Source organism: Scomber japonicus, chromosome 7 (assembly GCF_027409825.1).
Source record: "Scomber japonicus isolate fScoJap1 chromosome 7, fScoJap1.pri, whole genome shotgun sequence".
Taxonomy (NCBI): Eukaryota; Metazoa; Chordata; class Actinopteri; order Scombriformes; family Scombridae; genus Scomber; species Scomber japonicus.
This window is the reverse complement of record NC_070584.1, coordinates 5,782,926-5,807,223: the sequence shown is the minus strand read 5'-3', so window position 1 is coordinate 5,807,223 and position 24,298 is coordinate 5,782,926. Positions and strand designations below refer to the sequence as shown.

The window sequence follows — 24,298 nt, the reverse complement described above, 5'->3', positions numbered from 1 at the left end:
ATATTTTTTGTGTGAGAGAGCATTAGAGAGATTCTGATTCATGACATCAGTATTCCTAAAATCCAAGCAATTGCTCTTCCCTAAAAACTATGTCAATGTTTACTGTACTCCAACAGCAAATATTTATTAAATGAAAGATAACAATTATGACTTAAACATACTTAAATGAACCTATGTGTCAGAGAGAAGAGAAGAGAAGAGAAGAGAAGAGAAGAGAAGAGAAGAGAAGAGAAGAGAAGAGAAGAGAAGAGAAGAGAAAAATATCTTACACAGCTGTCACCGCTGTCAGTAATCCTCTCCTTTCCTATTGCACATTCTAAAAGGAACCAAATAGGGGGGGTAAGAGGGGTGGGGTGGGAGGGAAGGTGTTGTTTGCAACAAATCCTTGTTGGCTAAAACATTTTTACATGTCCAGACTTAAGTGTCCGTCTTGTCTTCAGGGAGCAAAGGCCAGTAAAGGATAGAAGCAGAGAGAGAAGCAGGATGGGATACAGCTTAATTGGCCAGAAAAGGCAGCAGCAGCAGCACAGATAAGTGGTTTGGTTACTAATTCTGCCTCAATGTTTCAATCTAGCTTACTTTACAGGGAGAGAAGACTAAACCCCAGGAAGGAAAAAACAGACTTGTTATACACTGCAAACAGGAAAAAGAAGAAAAAAGGAGAACAATTGCTCAGGAGAGAAATTCAGAGAATATCAAGTACAAAATCCCATTTATGTCATCTATGCTTCCTCCTGTCACTTTGCTCTTCTTTATTCATTACTGGGATCAACAACCTGGAATTTGGTTGAGTTTGATCGATGTGGACCTGGCCTGTCAGGTGTATGTCATAACTCCATCTCCTGTGAGATTGTATCTATGTCACAAAATATAAAGCTTTGCACAATGTATTTTTTAACAGTGCAAGCAAGTCCCAATATTTCTGAAAATAAAACGACTCATAGATGCAAAATCACACAAGTGTAAATGCCAAGAAATGATGACATATATATATTATGACACTCCATTTTCATTCATTTACTGTTTTATTCTGTCTGGTGTGTATTTTTTCTATTTGGATACATATCTGATTGTAGCTGTAAAAGTCAGTTTGTATTTATGTAACTGGGCATGTAAGTGGGTCTTTAAACTGTAGCTCACACAGTTCAATCTGAATATGTACAGTCTCATCTTGATATCCCTTCACAAAGCCTCTGGATGGACATCACACTAATACACTAATCTGAGCAGCAATGAAAAGTGACAAACCTCTGTGGTTTAAAAAAAACATGATAGAAATGTTTCTGTAATATTGAGAAGCAACCAAAGGACAAATGATGTCTATGTGAAAGGTGCTGTTATATAAGTAGCATAGTTCATTTAGGGCAGTGTGTAATGTGTGTGTAGCGAGTGGAGAGAGCCAGCAGCAGAAAAGTGATGTTAGGAGTAAGTGGTCAATCTGGCAGTAAATGTACAGTTGAGACCACAGTGTGTCAGTTAATACATGCTGCAGCTTCTCAAGACAAAGAAAAGTCTCCTCTGTTGTTTCCCCAACCCAGCCATGACCATAAAGGGCCGTGTGTCTGCAGGTTTTTGTTCCAGTCAATCAAGAGCACACATGATTTGACCAATCAACTGTTTGAAGACTGAAATCAGCTGATGAAATGAGTCGAGTCTGGCGTTCTCCTGCTTGATTAGAATAACAAACTGCAGCCACATGAACCTTTATGGACTAGTTTTGACATTCCAGATCTAACATGACCATGCTCACTTTAGGTGGACTGACCTTTAAGGTGGACGAGTTATTCTCATTTTAGTGTCAATCTCAGTCGCTCCTAAACAGATTATCTGAGTTTTGGCAGTTTTTTTTTTCTCTTTAGTTGATCACATGAATCATTCAGCTATCCCAGTTTTGGGTCTTTTTCTCAAATTGTCTGAGAAGGTTCACAATCTCAGCAGGCCTTAAATCTGTCCTCAAAGACATCAAACTAGTTTTTGTTTTCACATTTTATAGCATGTCGGGTTTTAAAGAAAAACTGATTTTCAACAATGGTCTTCATCAAGCTGTCACTGGGGCCTTGTGCATTCTCAGGAGAGAACCTCTGAAGTAATCTTGATGAAGTGAGACTGGCTGGGTCTGAGCACAGCTGATGGTGTCCTAAAGGGATTTTATTTTTCCTTTCATTATTTGTTCTCCCATGAAGGACAACATGATTATGGAAAGCAATTGTATTTAAGGGTAATGACTGCAAGCTGCGACTGTACAATGTAGTAAGTAATTGCCAAGTTAACCATATGTTGTATATGTATTTTTTTTCTTTCAATATTCTACCTGCTGAAGCAGATTCCTTATAGACAAAGCATCTATTTTCAGCTCTCTCCTGGGCATAGTGAGGTAGAGAGACACAGATGTTCAAATTCCCCACCGGACTCTATTCTTACACACGCGCGCACATCGAAATGGCACAAGGAAAACTTCCTCGGGGTGGGAGAAACTGTCTTGAGAATGGCAATAATTATGCCAATGCAATTAAGCAAACACACCTCGAATAAGCCACATCTCAATTTGTCACCCTGTTAAAAATCTGAAAAAACAAACAGGATCAAGGCCGGGTCTCTGTAAACACCATTTACACCGTCCCTTCCAGCGAGCCCAAGACGCTGCGTTGAAGTGCATACACATGCTTTAATGAGAAATAAACTGGAGTGTAAGAGAACTCAATTATGCAAGAGTGCAGTGGATTCACACAGCGGTGCGATGCTGGTTTTGATAAGCAATTAAACTAGACAAACGTTAACTTTGACAGTGAAAAGAAAAGAAAAAGCTAGAAGAGAGAATGAGTGGGAAATGTGTTTGCACAGGTTTCCTTTGGTAAATCGAGTAAACATTGAAAAGGAGTGTAGAACTTTGATCACTTGTGCTTTGTGCCTCTCTCCCTGCCTTTCTTTATGTGTCGGCGGTACATTGTTCTCTCTCCGCCTCTCCCTCCTGCTGTACGCTGTGATACAGTATGTGACAATACAAACACCTCATTCTGTCACTGTCGCTGTGCTAACAGGCTCATTGGACTGCCTTGTTATCCAACTCAAACAGTGAGACCCAAAGAATCCACGCCGCATTTCCATAATGTTATTGACCAAGTGCCGAGACGCAACGCCGCCTGGAAATATACGCGCACGCCGCGTGTTATTTGCATGTCTATTACCTCAGAAAAACCGCTGCTCTCAACACAAGGCGAGGAGAGCCAATTTGAAGCTCTGCTGCACAGCCAACACCCGCGCCCATTTACAACCCCCTGCCACATCAGAATCATGGCAAAAAAAGAAAAAGGAGAGCAAAGCATTTCGGGAGACAGGAAGTAGTGAAATGAAGGCCAACTGTGTCCTTTAGTGGGTTAAACACACATACTTGACATGCATGATGAATCAGCCGTGAAATAGGCTGGAAGGCAAAGTTCAGGAAAGCCGCTGTGACAGGAATTTCAAACAGGATGTACCTGTCTATCTTTCCAACATGATGTCAGGCGGCTCCAGTGGCGTTTAGATTGTAAGGGGAAGATAATAGGATGGTGTATGACATAGGTGGCAGATTTAGCTCTTGTGACAGTGCGAGAGGATTACAGCACAGAGTGAGGATGTGTGTGTGTGTGTGTGTGTGTGTGTGTGTGTGTGTGTGTGTGTGTGCGTGTGTGGAGGGGGGTTGCACACAATGTGTACTTGTAGTGTGATTCAAAACACAGATTATAGTGTATATTTATAACTCAGGTGGCTCATTATTAGCATTTCACTCGTCTTTTTGAGCTGCAGAGAATATGCTGCTAAAAAAACCTTTCTTTGCTTTCCCTGCAAGCTGTTGTATTTACATTGTTTAGACAGATACAGCCCATGAACTTTGTGGAAAACTTTTAATTTGCCTGTCGAAACACCCACTGACTTTTTTTTTTTGACAAAAAAATGACAAGTGTGAGTAAACACTCATAGGTGAATTTGTTTAGTTTGAACAGGCAAAATGGGAATTAAAGGGACCATCACATCCCTCTTGAATTTTAGACTCATGCTGTTGTTTTTATTCTACTATTATACAGGCTGGTTATACTGTCAAATAATGAGCTAGAAGCTACAACATTGTTCTTGTGTATCTATATTATACTGCTGTCTGTGATGGGATGAATCAATGCATTGATTGTGGCCCAATTTGATCTCAAGTGAGCTGGACCAATAAAACCATTGCATAATAACCAATAAATAATATAATATGTATTATATCTTTACTATAATAAACTATCTATTTACAAAACAGGTGAACAGACTGAGATGTCTTAAGAGAAACAAGTGCAACAACATTATGTCTCAGTCTTTTACAGATTATTCTGCACAGAAGCTGCTGACAACATTTTGTGTTGTCAATATATGAATGACCACGATATGTATTCATTGTTTTTTTTTTATTCTGGTTAGGGTTGAAAAACCTCTGAAGCAGCATTTTACATGACTACTCACAGTTTAACTTGCTCATGAAACCTGGCACCTCTTAGCCTTCAAGAGTGCATCAACATTAGGTGCTGCTAGTTTCAGAAAGTCATTCAAGTGCTTGCGTGTGTGAGCCAAAATTGGAATGCAGCTTTTGTTTTATTGATGCTCATCACAGAAAAGGCTTGTTCACAAAGATAAGACATCACAAACAGGTCTGTGAGTTTGGGGTTACCCTGGTAAGAGATACTGATAATGTGTGTCCAAGCACACAAGCAGGCTAGTTTGTCCTTCACATCTGAATCATACTGCAGGTTAATTATCTCAAGTTGGACATCCGAGGGCAGATCAGAAGCATTGACTGTGAATGGCGAGTGAAAATAGTCAAAAATAGCAGTGTATTTTATTGGAATTGGATTAAATTGGAATTCCTTTTCTGCAACGTTCATACCATATGTTTGAGATCCCTGGTTTAAAACTTATGCTGAATTTGATTTGATGTTAATGACTACATAGGCCATTACTTTGCGTTCACAAAATAAGAGCTGAAATATGTTCCTTGCATTAAAAAACAATATGTTGGTTTCAATTTTATGATGAGCATGTACCTGTTTTAGAACATCCTGCTCTTTAGCAAGCAAGCCAACCAATAGAGACAGATCAGGCCGTGCTGTATCATAAAGAAGCCAGCCTCAACCAGGCTCAACAGAGCTGCTCACGGTGAGGCGATTGTCTTCCTACTGTTTTTAAGTCTGTCTCATACACAATGTATGAAACTTAAAATTCCGCGAGCACCCACTGTTTTAAAAATGTTAGAAGTCGATGGAATAATATCATCATTTTGCCTTTGATTTCCATCCGGTTTTGTAACATAACTTGACTGTGACCACTGCAAATGTGTCATCGTTGGGTATCTCCGACGTAGACCTAATCCCTTCCTATTGGCGAGCAGACATTAATAAATCATAAGAGGAGCTTTCAGAAGTTTTAACCTCCATGCATTATTTAGCCCACACTGATGCTAATGCTACAGCTGCAGCTCCCACACTCCACTGTTCAGTAGTGTCCAACTAAACAGCCAATTAACTGCAATGACTCGGCATAGTCCGACTATCAGTAGAATTAACAGAGAAAGCGCTTTCTCCTGAATTCATTCTTGAGGAGAACTCAATGGAAATGTATTTTCACCTTGAAACACAATGCGAGGTCAGGCATGGTGTGATAATTTCACTTAATACCAATACTCTCTTACTACTCACTCTTTGAGCAAGCTGAGAACTGCGTGGGCAAGCTTCACTTGTGATTCTGGTTAAATTATCTTCAATTGTCAAACAATTTGTTGAAAGGTTTGCCTTGATGTGATGCTTACTGCATCACTTTGAGATTGTTACTGCATGGGATTACAAAGATAAAAGAGGATAGTGGGCATGATAAAGTTATTTTACTAGCAATGCTTAAGGCTGCCTCAAATCAAACATTCCCCGCGTAGATGATGCAAACCAAAATCTCCACTCCCCATGCTACATTTTATCATCATAACTCAGATGAAGAAGAAAAAGGCTTTTTTAAGAAATGTCTGCTGGTTTCTAAAGCCCTTTGAATATAGAGGATATATGCAAAATTAATGATAATTTTGAATCATAGTTTGAACTTCAAGTTAATTAAATGTAATGATCCAAGATTCCTTAAGAACTACTGTGCTCTTTATGGTTTTATTAGGTCTATAAATGTTGCAATTGCAATGGATCCTCAAAAAAATAAATAGAAGCTTGTATTCATTGACCATATATGGAACATAAATCAGCTATTTCTAATCAATCATGCGGAAGTCTTTTAGGGTAGCTCACTCTTACAGATATACACAGATAAAACAAGACATCTATAGTGAGATGATACTTCAGCTTTCTTAAAGGCTTGTTTGACTCAAGGTTTCCTGACTGGAGACATTCCACACTGCTAATTACTGACAAGACATTCTTTTGCTTTTATTTTCTAAGACAACTTCATTTACAATACATTTTCTGTTCGCAACTCATACAAGTGCAAATGAGAGGCAGGACATTGAAGAAATGCCTCAGGAGATTTATTCTCTTGGAAAAAACAAAATAACACCACAGCCATCAAGACCGTCTCACTAAGTCAAACTACAAACAAACAGAACTCAAATGACTCTTCTGAGAGGAATACTCACATATGAAAGCAAATTTCAAGATTTGTGGATCAAGTGTGTGGATATATATCTATATGCTAAGAAAAAGGTGAAAACACTGATTAGACTATGCATGTATGGGGTTGGAGCCTTCCATCCTCACTGCTCCCAGCAGCAAAATCAGTACCATGGAGAGCACCAGTGTTATAGTCCAGTACTGGCAGAAACATTTATTGGGATATCCAGTATAATGATAGACTGATCTTGGTTGTATCACCCAGCTGTATTGTACATTTCTAAATGATCTGATTAATTAACTCCTAAAGACTTTTCCAGCCTAATCATCTAAAGGGACAACAATGTATAAACAAATATATTTTGAGTTGTGTACTTTTGACTGGTGGACTACATTATGTATTGTGTTCCTTCACCATAGGAAATCATTGCAGAGGCAATCTAATCACACATTCTGACACCCTACAGAGAACCAACCATTGCTCCTTCCCCCTATTCACATTACCATAGTTATGATTGTCCATTCAAAGAGGAAACATAGATGTCTCATAGCAACCTTGTATTTAAATCAATATGCTAATGAGTGCATTTTCCATTCATTGGGTTCAATTCAATCCAGCAGAGGTTTCTAAATAACCCAAGGGACCCAGAGGAAAAGACCCACCTGTCAACCAGTTCAAAAATGAACACATATAAATGGTTTGAACATTCCCTGTTCGGCACTCCGGCTCCATCGGAGGAGTACTGAGTCTCATGTTAAAGGTTAACACAATTATGCAATTGCAGACGCGCACACAATCAGTGGTGTATAATATCTAAGAGACCACATACGGAGAGCAATCACAAGCTAATGACCAGCAGTTCTCATTTTTTAACCACAGCAAGGGGATGAAGGAAGAAAACAGTGAAAGACAAACTGCACACATGGCAGCTAGATTCAAAGGACAGAGGAAATTACAACAACTTGGCAAAAGACCCGAGGCTTGTGATGAGAAGAAGGTGCCAAAGACAATTATTTTTCGCTCTTTTTTTCTAACAAAAGGAGAACACAGTGTCCGTTTCCCTCTTGTGTTCTGCTCTCTTATGATTTTGAAACATGGCATGTATTTCAGGCAGGCTGTCCCATTGTTTCAAAGGACAGAGACATGTCCAATAGCAGCATCTGTACCTCAAAGGACCTCTCTCACCCTGTCAGTACATCTGAATAAAATCAATTCAACACATAAGTCAATGATATATTATTATCTGTCAGTCAACACAATCACTGTTAATCCAAACACATTTGAATAAATTGGCCCTGCAACATTCATTTGAAGCCAAGCGCTGCATTGGCACAGAAGGGGAGTAGAGCCCGCTGGCCAGTGTCTCGCAAACTTGCAGGTGTATTACTCAAAACTGAGTCCTAGATCATGTTTCATGTTCTCAACAGTACCTGTACGGAAGCTCACTAAAAAACAGCTCCATTGTTTATTGTAAGTGCTGAGAGACTGAGCTCTGTCATGGAATCTGAATGGAAACAGACAACGGCAAAGAATATCTGAAAACGAAAAAATATAGACTATCATTTCACCATGTTTAGCTCAATGTTGTGTTGAAGGTAGAACTATCACTTTGATTACTTTGTTGAGGTTACTTAAGTGTTAACTGCTGCAAGACATTATGTATTTTAAGATGGTCACTTTTTCAGATTAGTTGACTGTCAAAGTTTCACATTTATCGTTTGAAGTCTTGGACAATTGGTCAGGAGGGTCCAGAGACAGATTTCATAGATCAGGGATGTCAGCAACCATGACATCTCAGAGCATGGCGGATATGCTGTCAAAGTAAGCCAGAGATGGCAATTCTACATCACTAGTGTTTCTGTCAGAGCTTTGTGAGGTGTCCAAAATGCAAAAGATGGCAACATTGTTCCCTCTACATTTTTTTTATATTTCTTACTGTGCTTGTCTTTTGTTTGTTTAGCCATGTAGCTATTTGTAACATTGCTCTCATATACTATCAATGTTTTGTTTTGTATATTTACATCTACATTTATGCTTTAATCAAGACCTACATGTATTGGTTAAGTTCAGTTGTTTATTGACTTTAAGTCTGGAGTTGCTTGCATTGTTACTTACCATATGCATGCATGTTTCCCAGGAGATAAAAGACAAAGTCACCCAACCACTTCTTGATTTGAGCTCTCACCCCTTGACATCACTGGTGTTGTGATTGTGATTTGTACTCACTTTTTTCGGCATAGGCTGAAAAATTATTGTGTTGAAAAACTGTGTAAACTATATAAACTAATACTTGTGCCTAGTCAGATTGGAAGGCCTATTTAAGGTGAGAGCTGTTGGTTCAGGATAAGAGCAGAAATGAGAGGATGCCTGTGTGTAACAGCAAAAACACAATTTCTACAAATATACTGAGAATATGCATTTTAGTCACTCTGGTATTATGGCTCTGGGGATGGTGATGTCAGACAGTCTTGTCCAACACTTTAGGTCAGACTGAAACAGCTCCACAACTATTTTGGTACATGGTCCCCAGAGAAGGAATGCCACTGACTGTTAATCCCCAAACTTTCCCTCTAGAGTTATCTTGAGGTTGACATTTTTATAGTGAACTGTCTCAGCTATTGAATGGACTGCCATGAAATTTGGTGTAGATATATGTGGTGCCCTGGCAAATAATTCAAATAACTGTAGTCATCCCTTGACTTTCCATATTGCAGTATCGGCTGACCATAACGTTTTTTCATCCGATACATGACATAATTTCCCTTTCAGCCTGAGCTGTACGCTGGGTTTAATATGTTAACATTGCTGACATCAATGCCCGGCAGCAGCATTTCCTTTGTTTTCCTTACAATATGAACTCACTTTAAATGGTTATATTCAGGCAATTCAAAGTGCTTGTTTAAAGTTTTAACACTAATAAGGATGTAATATAAGCGTTGTATCCCCATCATCCACCATGATCACCCCCCTCCACCTTATGAGCTGTTCAAGAATATCATTTTCAGGAGACAGAGTTGGCCTATTGGTGCCATTTTGTGGCAGATTATGTAGTCTTGATCCCAGTTTAAGCATGTTCTTTAGCTTTGTGATGATTAAATTTGTGTGCTTTCTAAATGCTCACAAAATTACACTGTTTCTCACAAATGGGTCAAAATAGACTCATCCACCTTGACAAGTATGTGTACCTCAAAATCAAATTGTTCATCAAGTGTGCGTTCCCCATATCAATCTCGTCTGATCTCCCTAAACCAAACCAACCAAGCATTTTAACACCAAACAAAGCAAAAGTCAGACATGAGATTTAATGATTCAGCTTCATATCGAGTGTCAAGACAGTTATAGGGCGAGCAAGGGTATCCAAGCTGTGGCATCTCTTCCAAGAATAAATGAATGCTACAGCAGCATGGTGCATATCAGATTAGATGAATGCTGGAGCAACGTGGAGTAAACCTGACAGCGAACACCTGCCGATGATATCTAAGCAAACACTGCGGGCTCGGCAGGAATCTGCAGACGCCTTCATTTGTTTCTCTTTCCATTCAGGCAGCACTGCACGTGACATTCACAGGCAAAGCACATGTGAATATACTCATACTCATCCAAGATAAACCGGCAGCCTGGCAAACAAACGCACACGCTTCTTTCATCTCAATTTTTTACGCATACCGAAACAGTCGACTCTTCTCGAACGCCTTCGCTCGCACAGAGACGACCCACACATCTACACACTACACATGTATACAAATGTACACATAACATACTACGTAACAGCACTGGGGAAGATGTAGGCACGAGATGACAGAGGCTTTGATTTGCTGTGGTTGTCTCAGCAGGCAACGTATGACAATACGGCAGCGATACAACGCTACAAGGAACAGTCAAATTAACAAGCCGGGGAAGGAGGAGGAGAGGGTGGAGAGAGGAAGACAACAAAGTCCAAACAATAAACAGAGAGGTGGGGAAAAGTCTGGGGAACATTGTACAGATCCCAGGCAAACAGTGGAATTACATTTACTCTAACAGAACTTCCACCGGCAGCATTTCCACTGGGGAGCACTTCTGACAGCTTCTTGTGTCTTATTTCTCCATTTGAAAAGGGAGGTGCTGTTGACACCACTGAGAGCCCAACGTGAAAGGTAAAAGCTTTCCAACCTAAACTGAGCAGGTGCAATGAAACAGCTTTTCAACAGTCACACATAACAGTGGGAAATGCCTCAGTTCTCGCAACATAAGTGCACATGAAGTGAGGAAAAATGGCCTAGATTTCAGTAAATTGCTGGGGATTGTTTTGTATTACGGTGTGTACTGTGTGTGTGGAGCACAGGCCCACCCTCAAATGACTGAAAGTCCCAGTGTGTTGAAATGACTGTGTTCTCTATCATAACACCAGGAGACGCAACAATGTTCCCTATCACATTCAGTCCAGCATATCTATGTACAGAGTACAGTGAAAAAATAGAAGTTTATCTCTGAGCAAGAGGAAGAAATGCAACAGCCACCACAACAAAGTGACAAATGGTGGAGTCAGATAAGAATAACCCTTCACAGTCCGACAATAATCTGACAGGAATAAGTGAGGCAACGGATGGCTTCTGAACAGACTGGGAGATGTGCTTTCCTCCACTGGTAATGTAACTTCTAACATTGGTTATGATGTTGAAGTGAGATGGAGGAGTTGGTGGAGATTATTTTTCTCTTATTACCATTTATGGCCATGATTCTATATCCTAGGGTTAGGAGGGTGATGGCTACATAGAAAATGGAAGGGTTTGTTTAATTTTGTGGAGCCATAGGTAACACTAATTTAAACAAACTACCTTTGAGTCTCACATGACTGAGTTTATTTTGGTCATAATGTTACCACTAATAGTAACATCATAAATTGCCAGATGCTGATTGCTTTCATTTTCTGCCGTGTATATGATGTGTATTGTATTCACAAGTCATGTTTTTGTATGGTGGTGCAGGGGTTTGCACTGTCGCCTCACAACAAGAGGGTTCTGGGTTGGAACTAGTCGCCCAGCTGGGCATGTCTGTGTGGAGTTTGTATGTTCTACTCGTGCCTGTGTGGGTTCTCTCCAGGTACTCTGATTTCCTCCCACAGACCAGAAATGTGCAGCTTAGGTTAATTGGATACTCTAAATTGCCTGTAGGTGTGAATGTGAGGGTGAATGGTTGTGTGTCTCTATATGTCAGCCCTGTGATGGTTGTACGCTGCCTCTCGCCCAATAACAGCTAGGATTGTCTCCAGCCCCCCTGTGACACTATGTAGGATAAGCGGCTCAGTAAATGGATGGATGGACTTTAAATGTGAAGCATGAATATCACATATCTTTATTAGTAGGAAAAAAATCCCACAATGTGTACTATACGCCATGCATTTCATATGAATATTAACTTAAAGATAAGTGAAGTTGTAAATTGCACATGAGTAGTTCATGAGTAATGTATATTGATGTGATGGACTTTTATGGATTTTTTATTTTTGTTTTTTTTACATCTATGACATATAGTGTTTCAGATTTAAAATATATAATATTTGTACTTTTTCAGATATGAAAACATAAAAATGGTATGTCAAATGTGAATGAGCATCTACAGTGTCATATAATGAAAATTTGAGATCAACAAGATATGTTATTCCTATAAAGCCAGATGATGAAGCTGGCCCCTTTTTTCTGCATGAATTATATACTGACATCTGCATCCATTACACACATGCACAAAAACAAACGTGTACTGTTAAATGACTGAAAGGATGATTGTTTAGCTGGAAGAGACAATATAAAACATACAAATATGTATTGAATCTAATACTGATCCTTTTCCAAAAATAAATAAATAAATACTAATGGTTATTCAGCATTTAACTGTATATTTATGTGCATGTTCATATTTAAGCTGTGATCATAGATGGATGTGATGTATTTTTTCCTACAGTGGAATAATATCTGGCCTTTAAATTCATGTACCATTAGAAAAAACTGTTACAGTAAAACACTGCTTTTGTAGTTTATCACTGAGTGAAATATAAGTGTATAAGTTAGAGGAAGCATACAAAAGCTGCACCAGCTCTGTACTGACATACAGTGTCTATACAATGTGTACATTAGCTATAGACTGTTTGAAAGCATAATGCTTGAGGTGCTGGACAGGAACAGTTGCACTGACAGAACAGATTTGAAGATAGCAAGTGACAGCATATACAATGTTTACCATCTGTGACGCTCAAGTTGGCATTAGAGAGCTTGACGCTGCAGACTGGAGTAGCTGTAATAACTGACTTGTACTATATGTTTAAGATGTAAAATGTTAGCAAATCCAATACTCCTGTTCATATGTATGCTTTTTTTCTCAAAAAATTAAAGACTAAGACATAGGGCTGCCACGAGATCTCGCGAGACGAAAACGCGACGACATTTCTCGTCGAAGTGAAAATTGTCCCCCGAAGCTATAATTAAGGGGAGCACCAAAAAAAAAAAAAGACGATCGGTTTTCCATCGCTCATTTGCACGTCATGTCTTCTTTTTTATAAAGTCACGTGTGGATCATTAACCTTGTTACAGCTTCTACCTGCTGAGAAGATCTCAGTCAGAAGTATGAGATGAGGAGAGTAGCAGGTTAACCTCAGGTCTCTACACTGAGACTGAAGTAGGAGGAGCAGAGGAATCTAACGCAGCTTTGGAAGCCTAATGATGCCAAAAGTAAAATGAAATGTAACATTTTGTTCTATTTGTGTATTTATGTGATACAGGATTTGTGCAATTTACTTTTATTTCTGTGTTTTTTTATTATCAATATGTTATAATTTGATAATTGGATACTTTATTTAATTTATATTTATGTATTAGAATTGTTTCTACTCTTTATAATTTACTTTTTAGTATTTGTGATTGTATCTAACTTTGGTTCTCATTTCCATAAATACCTAAACTTGAACGATCTCGTGAACCCAATATCGTGTCTCGTCTCGTCTCATGAGCTGAGTGTATCGTCACACCCCTACTAAGACATGAATATATTCTTTGAATAAGCTGTAAATGAAGAGATGTATAATTAACTGATTGTAAATATCATGAATAATCACTCAATTGGCATAACAATTTACTCTTATCTGGGTGTACATTTCTTTTTTCCCCACAGTGGTCTCAACAGGGTATTCTTGTGTTAGGCAATGTGTTTAATCATCAAGTTGTTTGCTCTCTCCAAGATATGAAGGAGCACTACTCTATTCCAGGCCTTTGGTAGCAGTGCTACCCAGATTAAACTGGTAGCCTTGTTTAATAAATAACAAACTTTCTTCTTGTGACACCACCAAATAGTTGGGAGAAAAAGTTTTCAGTCTCTCAGCCTTGACTGGAACTGGCCCACAGTCTGGTGCATCATCTAAAATCCTGCTCATCAGATAATTCACCAAAAGTTTGTGCAAACATTTGACTTAATGCTGGAGCTCAGATTTAGATTAAAAATAGTTGACAGTGATTTATGCACCAAATGTGTTTGCTCTGTAAGAGGAGGCTACTTACAAATATTCTGCTATAGTTCTACTATAAAACCTTTAGGGGAATATATCAATACAATTGTTGGAACTGTGATTGATAAAGCCCTTCCACGCTACCCTGCTCTTCATCTTATTGGCTATAAATTGTTATCATTTGAAGAGAAACTAATAAGATTAGCTGCCTCGACTGCAGCTAAGAAAACCATTACCAAGAACTGGTTTGAACCCATTATGGTCATGAAGAGAAGCTGGCTTACTGTTTTTTTATTATGTTTGTCTACTTGAAAGATCCACTGCTAAAATCAATGAGGCTACAGCTGATACCATCAACTGTTGCTCTAAAACTATCCAGATAATTCAGGTGATTAACTAAAACTAATTTTTAACCTTGCCTTGATCTCATTTCCTATTATGTAACCTTTTCTATTTAATACTATAGGCCATGTACTTGTATGTGTGTATATTTGTAATTGATATATAGTTGACTGGTTTCTACTGTGGTTTAGTTATTGAAAGCTGTTCTGTATCCAGGATATTTTATTTATTTGTGCATTTACACTGACTTGCTGTTTATGTGTTTATGTTTATGTATTTATAGTTATTTTTGTTCATATTAGATATCATGTGTATCGTTTACAGTTGTTTTTTTTATTATTCTATTTATCTCTCTTGTATTTTTGTATTATTGTTCCCTGAGTGTAATTCCCAATGTGCTTGGTGATCTACAATTGTGTTTTACTTTGTTTCAATAAACATTTCATCACAAAAATATTCTGTGAATATAAATCGCTTTTTTTTTTTAACACAGTTTTGGTGTTTCACTGGAGTATGATCTAATTATGTTTGCATATATTTACTAGAACACATATTTGCTCAATATTAATAATGTATTAAGCTTATGCTATTTTAATTTTTATAAAATCAGATGGCCAATGAATCATAATCCACAAGTATTTTAGGTTTAGTTTCTGTGTGCATCTAAATGAACTGTTGTTGACATGAGGTGAGGGGGGGTTGGGCTGGAGTGGGCTGAGCAATACATATAGTATGGTCTGTATGTAACTGGTAGAGCCACAAGTATTAGCTGTATTTAAACCTATCTAACCCTTACAACAAACACATTTTACCAGTACTACTTGTGCAGTGACATTTTATCTTTATTTTTTATGTCTTAGGCTGTCTGTTGTGCTAAGAGGAATTTTCCAGCTTATGATTTATAAAGTTAAATCCTATTTTATCATGGAAACCTTTAGGAAGTTTTAATCACCTTTAATGGAGAGGGCATACTGATAACATGTTAAAGGTTTAACAGAGAATGTACTGGTGACACATTTCTGTTTCTTTTTCTCATGAATGTTTGTTGTTCTAGTGGTAGCAGTATTAATGTGTTCTGCAATAAATAAACTAGAGATTTAACCTAGACACTCTGTGGCAGTTGAATAAAGTGTGCTTGATATGAGTAATGAGGTGTCCTTTCACATTTTCTGTTCTTCTGAGCTGTATTAGCACTGGGGACCTGAAAGCACTGCGACTGGTGAGAGACCAGACAGCCAGCATCTGTCTCTCTCTCTTCCACTTTAACACCCCCTCCTCAACACACACACACACACACACACACACACACACACACACACACACACACACACACACACACACACAGACGGCCTTACACATGCTCACACAGCAGTCCAGACATCTGGTAGGGATCTACTGGGTCTTGCCACTGTGGTACTGGGACTCTTACAAGGACTAAAGATACTTCAGCGGTAATGACACGTCCCTATTGGCCAGACCGGGCAGAAAAACAGGAAGTGGGGACAAGACTGAGGGTCGGCGAGGTCATCCATCTTGGGATGATGATTTAAATACAGTAAAATAGAGCTCAGAGATACAGAGAGATACACAACGTCCTCTGCCTGAGGCCAAGGTAAGAGATGTAAGTAAGTTAAAAGCACTGGCCATATTCTAAAGTGATTAACTTGAACTGAGCTGTGCTTAAATTAGTCATAATAATAAAGTCATATTTTATTACAGGTTTAAAAACACTTTGAGAGCAGTATCATGCTCATATGGTTCAGACTAGTTCTAAATCTTGGATAAGGAGGAATGTAATTTGTACACCTTTAATACAATTGTATGTATTTATTTATTTATTTTTGTCTACCATGTCTTGACAACCAGTCTTACAACCACACAGCCTTGATCTCAACATCATGGAGTCAGTCGGTCAGTCTGAGATTACATGAAGAGACAGAAGCAGTTTAGATGCTGAAAATGACATACTGTGGTAAATTCTCAAAGATACAGTACATGAAGCACTGTGTGCAGGTGTGCTGAGGAGAACTGCTGTTTTAGAGGCAAAGCTGCTCACAACCAAATGCTGATTTCACTTAGATTCACTGAACAGCAAGATAATTAACAAATACAAACTATTCATGGCATTAGTTTCAAAGTATTCTCATTTTACTTTTAGCGCTACACAGTACTGTATGTCTAGAGCCCGACCAATATATCGGCCAAATGATATTATTGGGGGATATTGACCTATCACAGATATATCGGTATCAGCATTTATGCCAGCTGATATGTGACAATATATTTTTTACAGATATATAGGCTGCATTTTATGTATATTCCAAGTGCAGGTCACTGTTTCAGTGCACTGAAGTAATGTTTTCTTATAAAAATGAAATGTATTTTTAAATTGTACATGCCTCTATTACAAGTCTTTGTTGAAAGTGTTTGATTCCAAATTTGGGACCATTTCAAAAAACGTGTGTTAATGTATGTATTGGACCCAAAAATCCAGGATCGGTCTGACACTAATGCTACTTTAACTTTGACTCAGATCAACAAGATTGTCCCTGGTCCTTGCTGTAGTCTTCAATATTAGAAGACACAGAAGTTAGCTGAGGTCAGAAAAAAATAGTACATTTTTCGACAATTTGCAGATGATAATGTCCTTTTAGGTATTCACCTTTCACAATAGTTTTTTTCTTTTTCTTTTTGTAATTGTTTTTTGAGCATTCCTTTATCACAGCTATCATATATGTGTGTGTGTAGGTGACAATTCCACCTGAGGTGCTGACTGGAATAGGAAAATTAAGGTGTATTTAACACATAAAACCCATTATAATCTGAGTCACATGCACTCACCATTGGCAGGGTTTCCTCCAGGGTTGAGAGTGACTCTGAAAGCTTGATGCCAGATGTGGCGGCCAGGGGGGACATCGCAGGGGTCAATGTACAGCAGAGCACCTCCAAAGCCCAGCTCAGACAGCAGGGATAACTGGACACACACATACACATACAAATGTACAATAAACATGAAGCACACACTGGGACGTGGCCACAAACATTACACACATATAAAGCTCTAGTGAACAAGACAGAGAATATTTCTCTATACAATCATGACTCAAGTACATGTTTACTTGAAAATAAATTAAAATCAATAAAGGAGGCAGCATTCATATACACATAGAAGGACACCCACACATGCACAGACAGCTGACAATTAATTAAAGTTGCATGGATTTTTGTTTGGTTGTTTGTTTGTCTGTCTTTCTACAATGTTGTTCTTAAGATTGTGGATAGTGGATAGAGTATCAGACAGAGAATAACATTGACACATGGTAGAAACAAGTCTGTCTCCTCGAAATCACTTAACTGTCCAACAGCACATTCATCTGCTAAAGTGGAAAGTCTCTCTGTATAATATATAATCTCATAATAAATCTGAGGTTTAGACATGCACCAGCCAGATTTGTGACATCCGTGCAGCCAGTCTGAAGCAAGTCTTTGTTCATGGATTGTTGGTTTGTCATTTAGAGAGATTTTATTTTGTAATTTTTTAAGTTTTAATAATTTAAGTAAAGTTTAAGAATGAACTTTTTGATCAGACACAAATTATTATTTAACCGTTATATTATTATATGTTTTAAACGTGTGCAAGGAATCTTTAACATTTTAATTTTATTTTCTGTTACTTAGTGTGCAGATGATGTTTGTAACAGAGATACAGTGTTTTGAGATTGTGTGGGAATTCTGTTTGCTTGACTGCATGTTTTGTTCATGTTATTACATTAATTGTTGTATGTTGTTTGTCTAATTGTATTTACATTATGTATAAATTATTGTTCATTTGCACCCTGTTAATTTGTTAATTAGCAAAAGTCTCACTACCAAATAAACTATTTATATATCATCTATTTAGTTCATAATGTAACTTTCTTCAAAACATAAATCACAAATATATCAGTATATACACAGGGTTGGGTATCAGTTGCACTCTCTACAGTATCAAAATAAAAAAAATAAACTAAATGCATTAAAAAGTATGCCATGTCAAATTTTCTTCCACAATATATCTCAAAGAAGCTGACTGAACATGAGCTTTGGTACCTGACATCAACTTCACTGGCAGACATTAACAGGCTACATCAGAAAATACAGTATGAGTCAAATGTTTGGACACCTTCCCATTCCCTTAAATGAGAAAGTGTGTCCATGTTTTTGACTGGTACTCTAAAAATGTGTCGTATCATAATGTACATTGTTGTAGTGCATATTAGAGTTATAACTGTACAATATGCATGTGGAAGCAGTGGGGTGCAGTGGGCAGTAGGTACACACAAATAAATGTAATGTTTAATAGAATGTTTGGGTTGAAAACTGTAGTTCTTATTTACTGCTTTTCATGTGTCTTTGTATCAACTGATTATCATTGTAAAAGCAATATTGTTTCTGCACTGTACTTAGCAGATCACCTGTCAATCTTACAATATAAGTCACTTTTGTGAAGCTTTGCTTAGATTTTTACCACACATCATCACATATGAATCAGACAGAGAAGAAAGGAGGGAGACTTCTTTAGTGATACCCTTTTGAAGCGCAGTTTTCATGTTCAAGTTGTTGATTGTTTTCCTCGTGATAATCAAAGGTGATGGTGTGCTGTTTATTTAGCCATCCCTGGTAATAATAGAGGATCGTTGCTGGGTGGGAGGACGTGTGCTGCAGCTGCCACTGTGCGGAGCAGTATTTCATTGTTGTCCATGTAGTGTCCTTGTTTTTTATGAGCGTAGATGACTATTTTATTGAATATGTGACACCAGCCACGGTCATTCTCCTCTCATCACAACTCTGTCCTTCACTGGAAAACAGGGACACCAGGCATACACACACACACACACACACACACAGAAAAAATCACCTCCTTACACAACAAACACACAAATGCAGAAATGTTCATGCACATGCAACACACACAACACATTCTCCTTGCAGGCAAGCAGGTAGTCTGCACACACTGACATGCACATGTACACATTTTCCCATGTGGAAGCTCCTGCTTTTGCACACTTGCTTGCTAGCTGCACACATGCCCGTTGGGGTTGTTCTTAAACTACTTTTCCAAGTATTTTTGCCTCTATTTGACGGTGGGAAATGGAAGGGGAGAAAAATACAAGGAGAGGGAGGAGAGGAGTGATATTGTTCAACAAGGTTTTGGGGCTAACTTGATCCAGGGACACAGCAGGTCAGTGTCTTGTACTCCTCCACTCTACCCCTACAGGACACAGGCTTGGATGATTGCAGATCAGAGACAAAGGCAAACACACACTCTTTGAGATGTGTTTTGCAATGATGTGATGAAACCATATGTATTACGGGGTAATTTTAGCCCACTATTTGCAATTTATCTCTCTTTTTTTCCCCAACTTCTCAGGGGAAGAGATGACAAGAATAAAGCTGGTGTTGATTCTGTTTGCAATCACTTTCCATGCATCTTTATTATCTTCTTCTTCATTCCTCTTAATATGTTTTCTCTGGTGTAACCTCCTCTTTCAACTACACAATTATCTCCTGCAACAGTTTTAGTTTACTTTCAGTTTTACTTTCCTCTTATTTCACCCCCATAGACTCCTGTTAATGTCAGGTGTTAAATTATATAATGTTATTATAGTATCACACCCAGTGTTGGGGAGTAACTAGTTAAATGTAATGGTTTTACATAATTTTATTACACAATGAATGTAAGTGTAATCCCTTACAGTTACTGAAAAAAGTGTCACTAAATTACAGTAACTGATGAAAATGTTGATGAATACAAAGGTGGTTGCATCTCAAGTCACGCCTTTAAGATTTTGCTCAGGAGGGTTTTTTCCTCATTTTTTAAAATATTTAACATGTTACTGAACACATACATTGCTGTTTTTAAATCTTTGAAATCAATATTATTATTTTTATTAAATTTAGTAAATAAATCATGACATGGGCTTATTTGGAACACACATGGACTTAAATGATGTCACAGTACCAATTAAGCTCATGCCAAGCTTTTGACTTTTTTCATCAATTATCTCTATTTTATATTCCAAAATCTACATGAACTAATGAATACATTTTCAAATGAGAGATAAATGTTGCTTTATAAGAAATGATCTCTCTTATAAATCATGTCAGTATCCATGAAAAACAGCTGAACTTAGATGTTGGTGCTCAATGTATACAATTATCCTAACAGCTGAAAACATTGAAAAGTCATCAAAATGTAATCAAATGTAATGAGTTACATTACTTTATTTATAACATTTTAAATAGAGTAACTAGTAATCTGTAACCTATTACATTTCCATAGTAACCTTCCCAATCCTGATCTCTCCTAATTTAACTCCAGTATGTAAGTATGCTTTTAAATGTCTTAGGTATTAAGATACTCAGTGTTATTAGCTAGCACACATAGATATAATTAAGCCAGAAGCTATTTTCAGTGTACATTTTCATGAATCAGTATTGCAGTCCTCACTGAGTATACAGGTGTGTGCAATTAAGTAACATTTCACTGAATGGAAATTGAGTATGAATGTATTAGTAATTAACATGTAAGTAGATGTTTATGTTTTCATTAACTTGATTGGAATTCATATCTCTACTGTCATATTCTAAATGACAGGAAAACTGCTTTGAGCTGAATGTGGCACACATCCAACAACAGGCCGAATCATTCAATGCGTTGCTCATGTTGTTTCTTACGGAGGCAAATGGATTCAGACAACTTTGAGCTGAAGAGGTGCAGATGCAGGATTCAGGTGTGATGAATTTATAGCAAAGATAATACGATGAATTAGTGATGCATGACTAGCCATATACAGCGGCCTGGTTCAGTATTAACATCCCTGTGCAGCATGATGTATTTAGTTTCTTCAAAGGGCACTGAGCTATATATGGATGCAAGTATATTAAAATACCCAAGATCATTTTGGAAGCTCAGTTTTTAAACCGGCTCATTATATGAAAATCATTTTCCGAGTCAGTCCTTGTACTTATTTTTAAAGATCAAAAGATTCCAGTCCTCAGTGTAAGTGCATATTTCTTTCTTGCTGCAGGATTATAGTATCAGGTGGAGCTCAAGTACGATATTAAATCACACATGTGATTCCTCTATTGGAGCAGAGGTGTAGCACTTTGCACAGTTTCTATTTGATCTTACCTTGTACAGTAAGGGTGCTTGACCAAGCTTGACCACAGCAATCTGGTTGGTGAGGTTCAGGGTTTCTCTGGCTCTCCTCAGGTCGTCCACGCTGGCGTACTGGACATCTACAAGCTCCCCCTGGTGAGGAAGAACAGCACAGAGGCTCTGGGATCAGCCGTTACTAAAAATGACCTTTAATGAAAGATGTTTATGTGTAATACACCACACAGATGTCAGGTGACCTTTATGTGTTTACGATGGATCAAACTTCAAAACTTTTTGTGTCCTAACTACAATGTGTTCATACTAGAAACTCAACACTCAACACAGCATTTTCAAATGTGAACTTGTCTGGCCGCTTGTGTTAAGACAACATAAATGAGCCATTCCAAAGACATAAAAGGCAGTGAACTAGTCATCTGAAATTGAAGTTTGATAACAGAAAGCCTGCAGTGTAGCCTGGTGTTTAGTTTGCACTTACTGCAAAGTCTAATTAAGATACACTATTAAATTGCATTATGGGAAATGTAGGATGCAGTGTTTTTGAAGCCTGACCCATACTTTAAGTCAGGATATCTCAGTTATTCTTTTAAAAATGTGCCTCTTGTGAGTCCCCCAACTGTATGGAAATGTGATATTTATTTGCTTAACTATCCCTTTAAACACTAATGTATTTGACATATTTTGCTAGATGTCTTAATTGAACAAGAAAAAGGTTTAATTCTATGCGACAAACAGAAGCAATACTTACATATTTTACATTTTCAAATCATACACGTGAATCATGAAATGAGCTTAAAACGTGAAAGACTGAGTTGCTATTTGATGGCACTTATTCCACCGCTCAGCTCCTTGTTATCTGATGTAGAAATGACAGTCCAATTGAGAGCTGTGTCTGTTGTTCTTGAAAGATGCAAATGATTTAGATGTCTAGTGGTATTTCAAATGGATGACTGCTTTTGTCTGAGAAAATGTATTAAAAGTTATATCAGCTTGATATACACGCCCGTAGATAAAATATATTCAAATAAGATATATTAGACATAACGATGTTGACAATGACAATTTTACTACAATGATAGACTTTTTATAGGCAATGAATCAGTTGTCAGGGTGCATATAATTATAGTGTATCCTTGTAGTCTTTTAATCAATAGCACCAATAAACACTAACAATAGAATCTGATTACTCTGGAACTACATCGCCCAAGTGTGTGTTTGCATCTTTATACGTGTTTGTGTGCAGGTCTGAGCCACTGTTATCATCTCCCAAATTAAAGTGACCTAGAAGTTGTTGAGGAAAGTCAAAGCATTACTTTTTGGGGTCTCTCTCTCTCTCTCTGTTACTCTCTCTCTTTTCCTCCTCGCTCCCCCCACTGCATCACCTGGGCCTGTTTCATTTTTCATGTGGCCTGGGGGCGAGTGTAACACGATGCTGCAGTGAGGGAGAAAACGAGGGAGGGTTCGAGAAAGAGAGTGGATGTGTGTGTGAGAGAGGGAGAGAGAGAGAGAGAGAGAGAGAGAGAGGGGGGGGGGGGGGAGAGGGAGAGAGAGAGTGAGATAGACTTAGAGAGAGAGGAAGAGAGAGTGCATCTTTTTGCATCAGAAGGGCCCAGGAGAAGAAGGGGGGGGGGGGGGGGGGGGGGGGAGATTTATCACTCCTGCCTGCATTTGCATCATAAAAGTCCTCCATTTAAACTGCAGACCATGGAACAGTACAAGACGCAGCAAATTGAAATACAGAAGAATCTCTATGTGCTGAGATGGCGCTGCTTGAACTAGATTCATCTCTCTATCCTTTTTTTTTTTTTTCTTTCGTTTCATCTCGGTGAGGTAATGAAATTAACAATGTAGCGGCTTGTGTCTGGCTGGAGCTGTGAGCATCATTCTCCGGTTGAAGTGATGAATTTTTCTCAGCTGGGCATTCGCACGGAATTTTGGGCTGAGACTTTTTGAAGGATGATAAGACGACTGGAACAGAGGGTCCAATTTAAGTGGGGTAGGGGTGTTTGAAACATTTTTACCCATGAAAAATCAATCATAACCACACTGGGCCTGTATAAACTATGAAGCATATTTGGCTATATCCTGCAGCTATTACTGTAACATTTATATTCATTAGGAATTTCAATAAAACAATTATAAAACTTGAACTTGACCACTGAATTTGAAGGAATATTTTAATCTATTGTTAAAAATCCATCATGAAGCTACATATTGTCATTCTCAGGGATGTGATGTGCAATTCCTGCCTCGTCCTTTCCTCAATCCAACAAAACAAAACGTTAAATGCTAATTAAACATAGTAGTATTAAATCATCCAATGCTCTTTTCACTACAGTGTCTAGCACCACTCAGCAAGACCTGCCAGTAGAATTAATGTCATTCATGCAAGTCGCTGTTTAATGCAAACGTCAATAGCACATTAAATAGAGAATAATCATAACATACAATAGCGCAACATGCTGTCATCATAAAAATAACCAGGCTACAGATTATGCTGACTTATCAGACTAAGAAAGAAGTCTGCTTTGAAAACAGACTTATTTTTCCTCTCTTCTGTGGAGGGGTCATTCACTTTTACCCAAATCTCTGTAAACTTCTGAGCAGAGAAGGAGGCAAGCCACTGCTCCATGTATTGTTGTGTCATCTCTATTGTCACTCATTGTCCAAGTCCATTTCTGATTTCATTGTTTGCACTGTTAGACTGT

The 24,298-nt window shown here is 38.1% G+C and overlaps 1 protein-coding gene across 1 annotated transcript in view; it reads right to left on the bottom strand.

Annotated features, from left to right (window-relative positions):
* The window catches only part of LOC128361769 (inactive N-acetylated-alpha-linked acidic dipeptidase-like protein 2), a 323,766-nt gene that overhangs the window by 204,902 nt on the left and 94,566 nt on the right, over positions 1 to 24,298 (bottom strand). Inside the window, exons 6-7 of the mRNA XM_053322323.1 lie at positions 21,606 to 21,725; positions 17,273 to 17,405 (exon numbers count right to left, since the gene is read on the bottom strand). Coding sequence (XP_053178298.1) covers positions 17,273 to 17,405; positions 21,606 to 21,725 — 253 coding nt within the window. The remainder of the gene's footprint in view (positions 1 to 17,272; positions 17,406 to 21,605; positions 21,726 to 24,298) is intronic.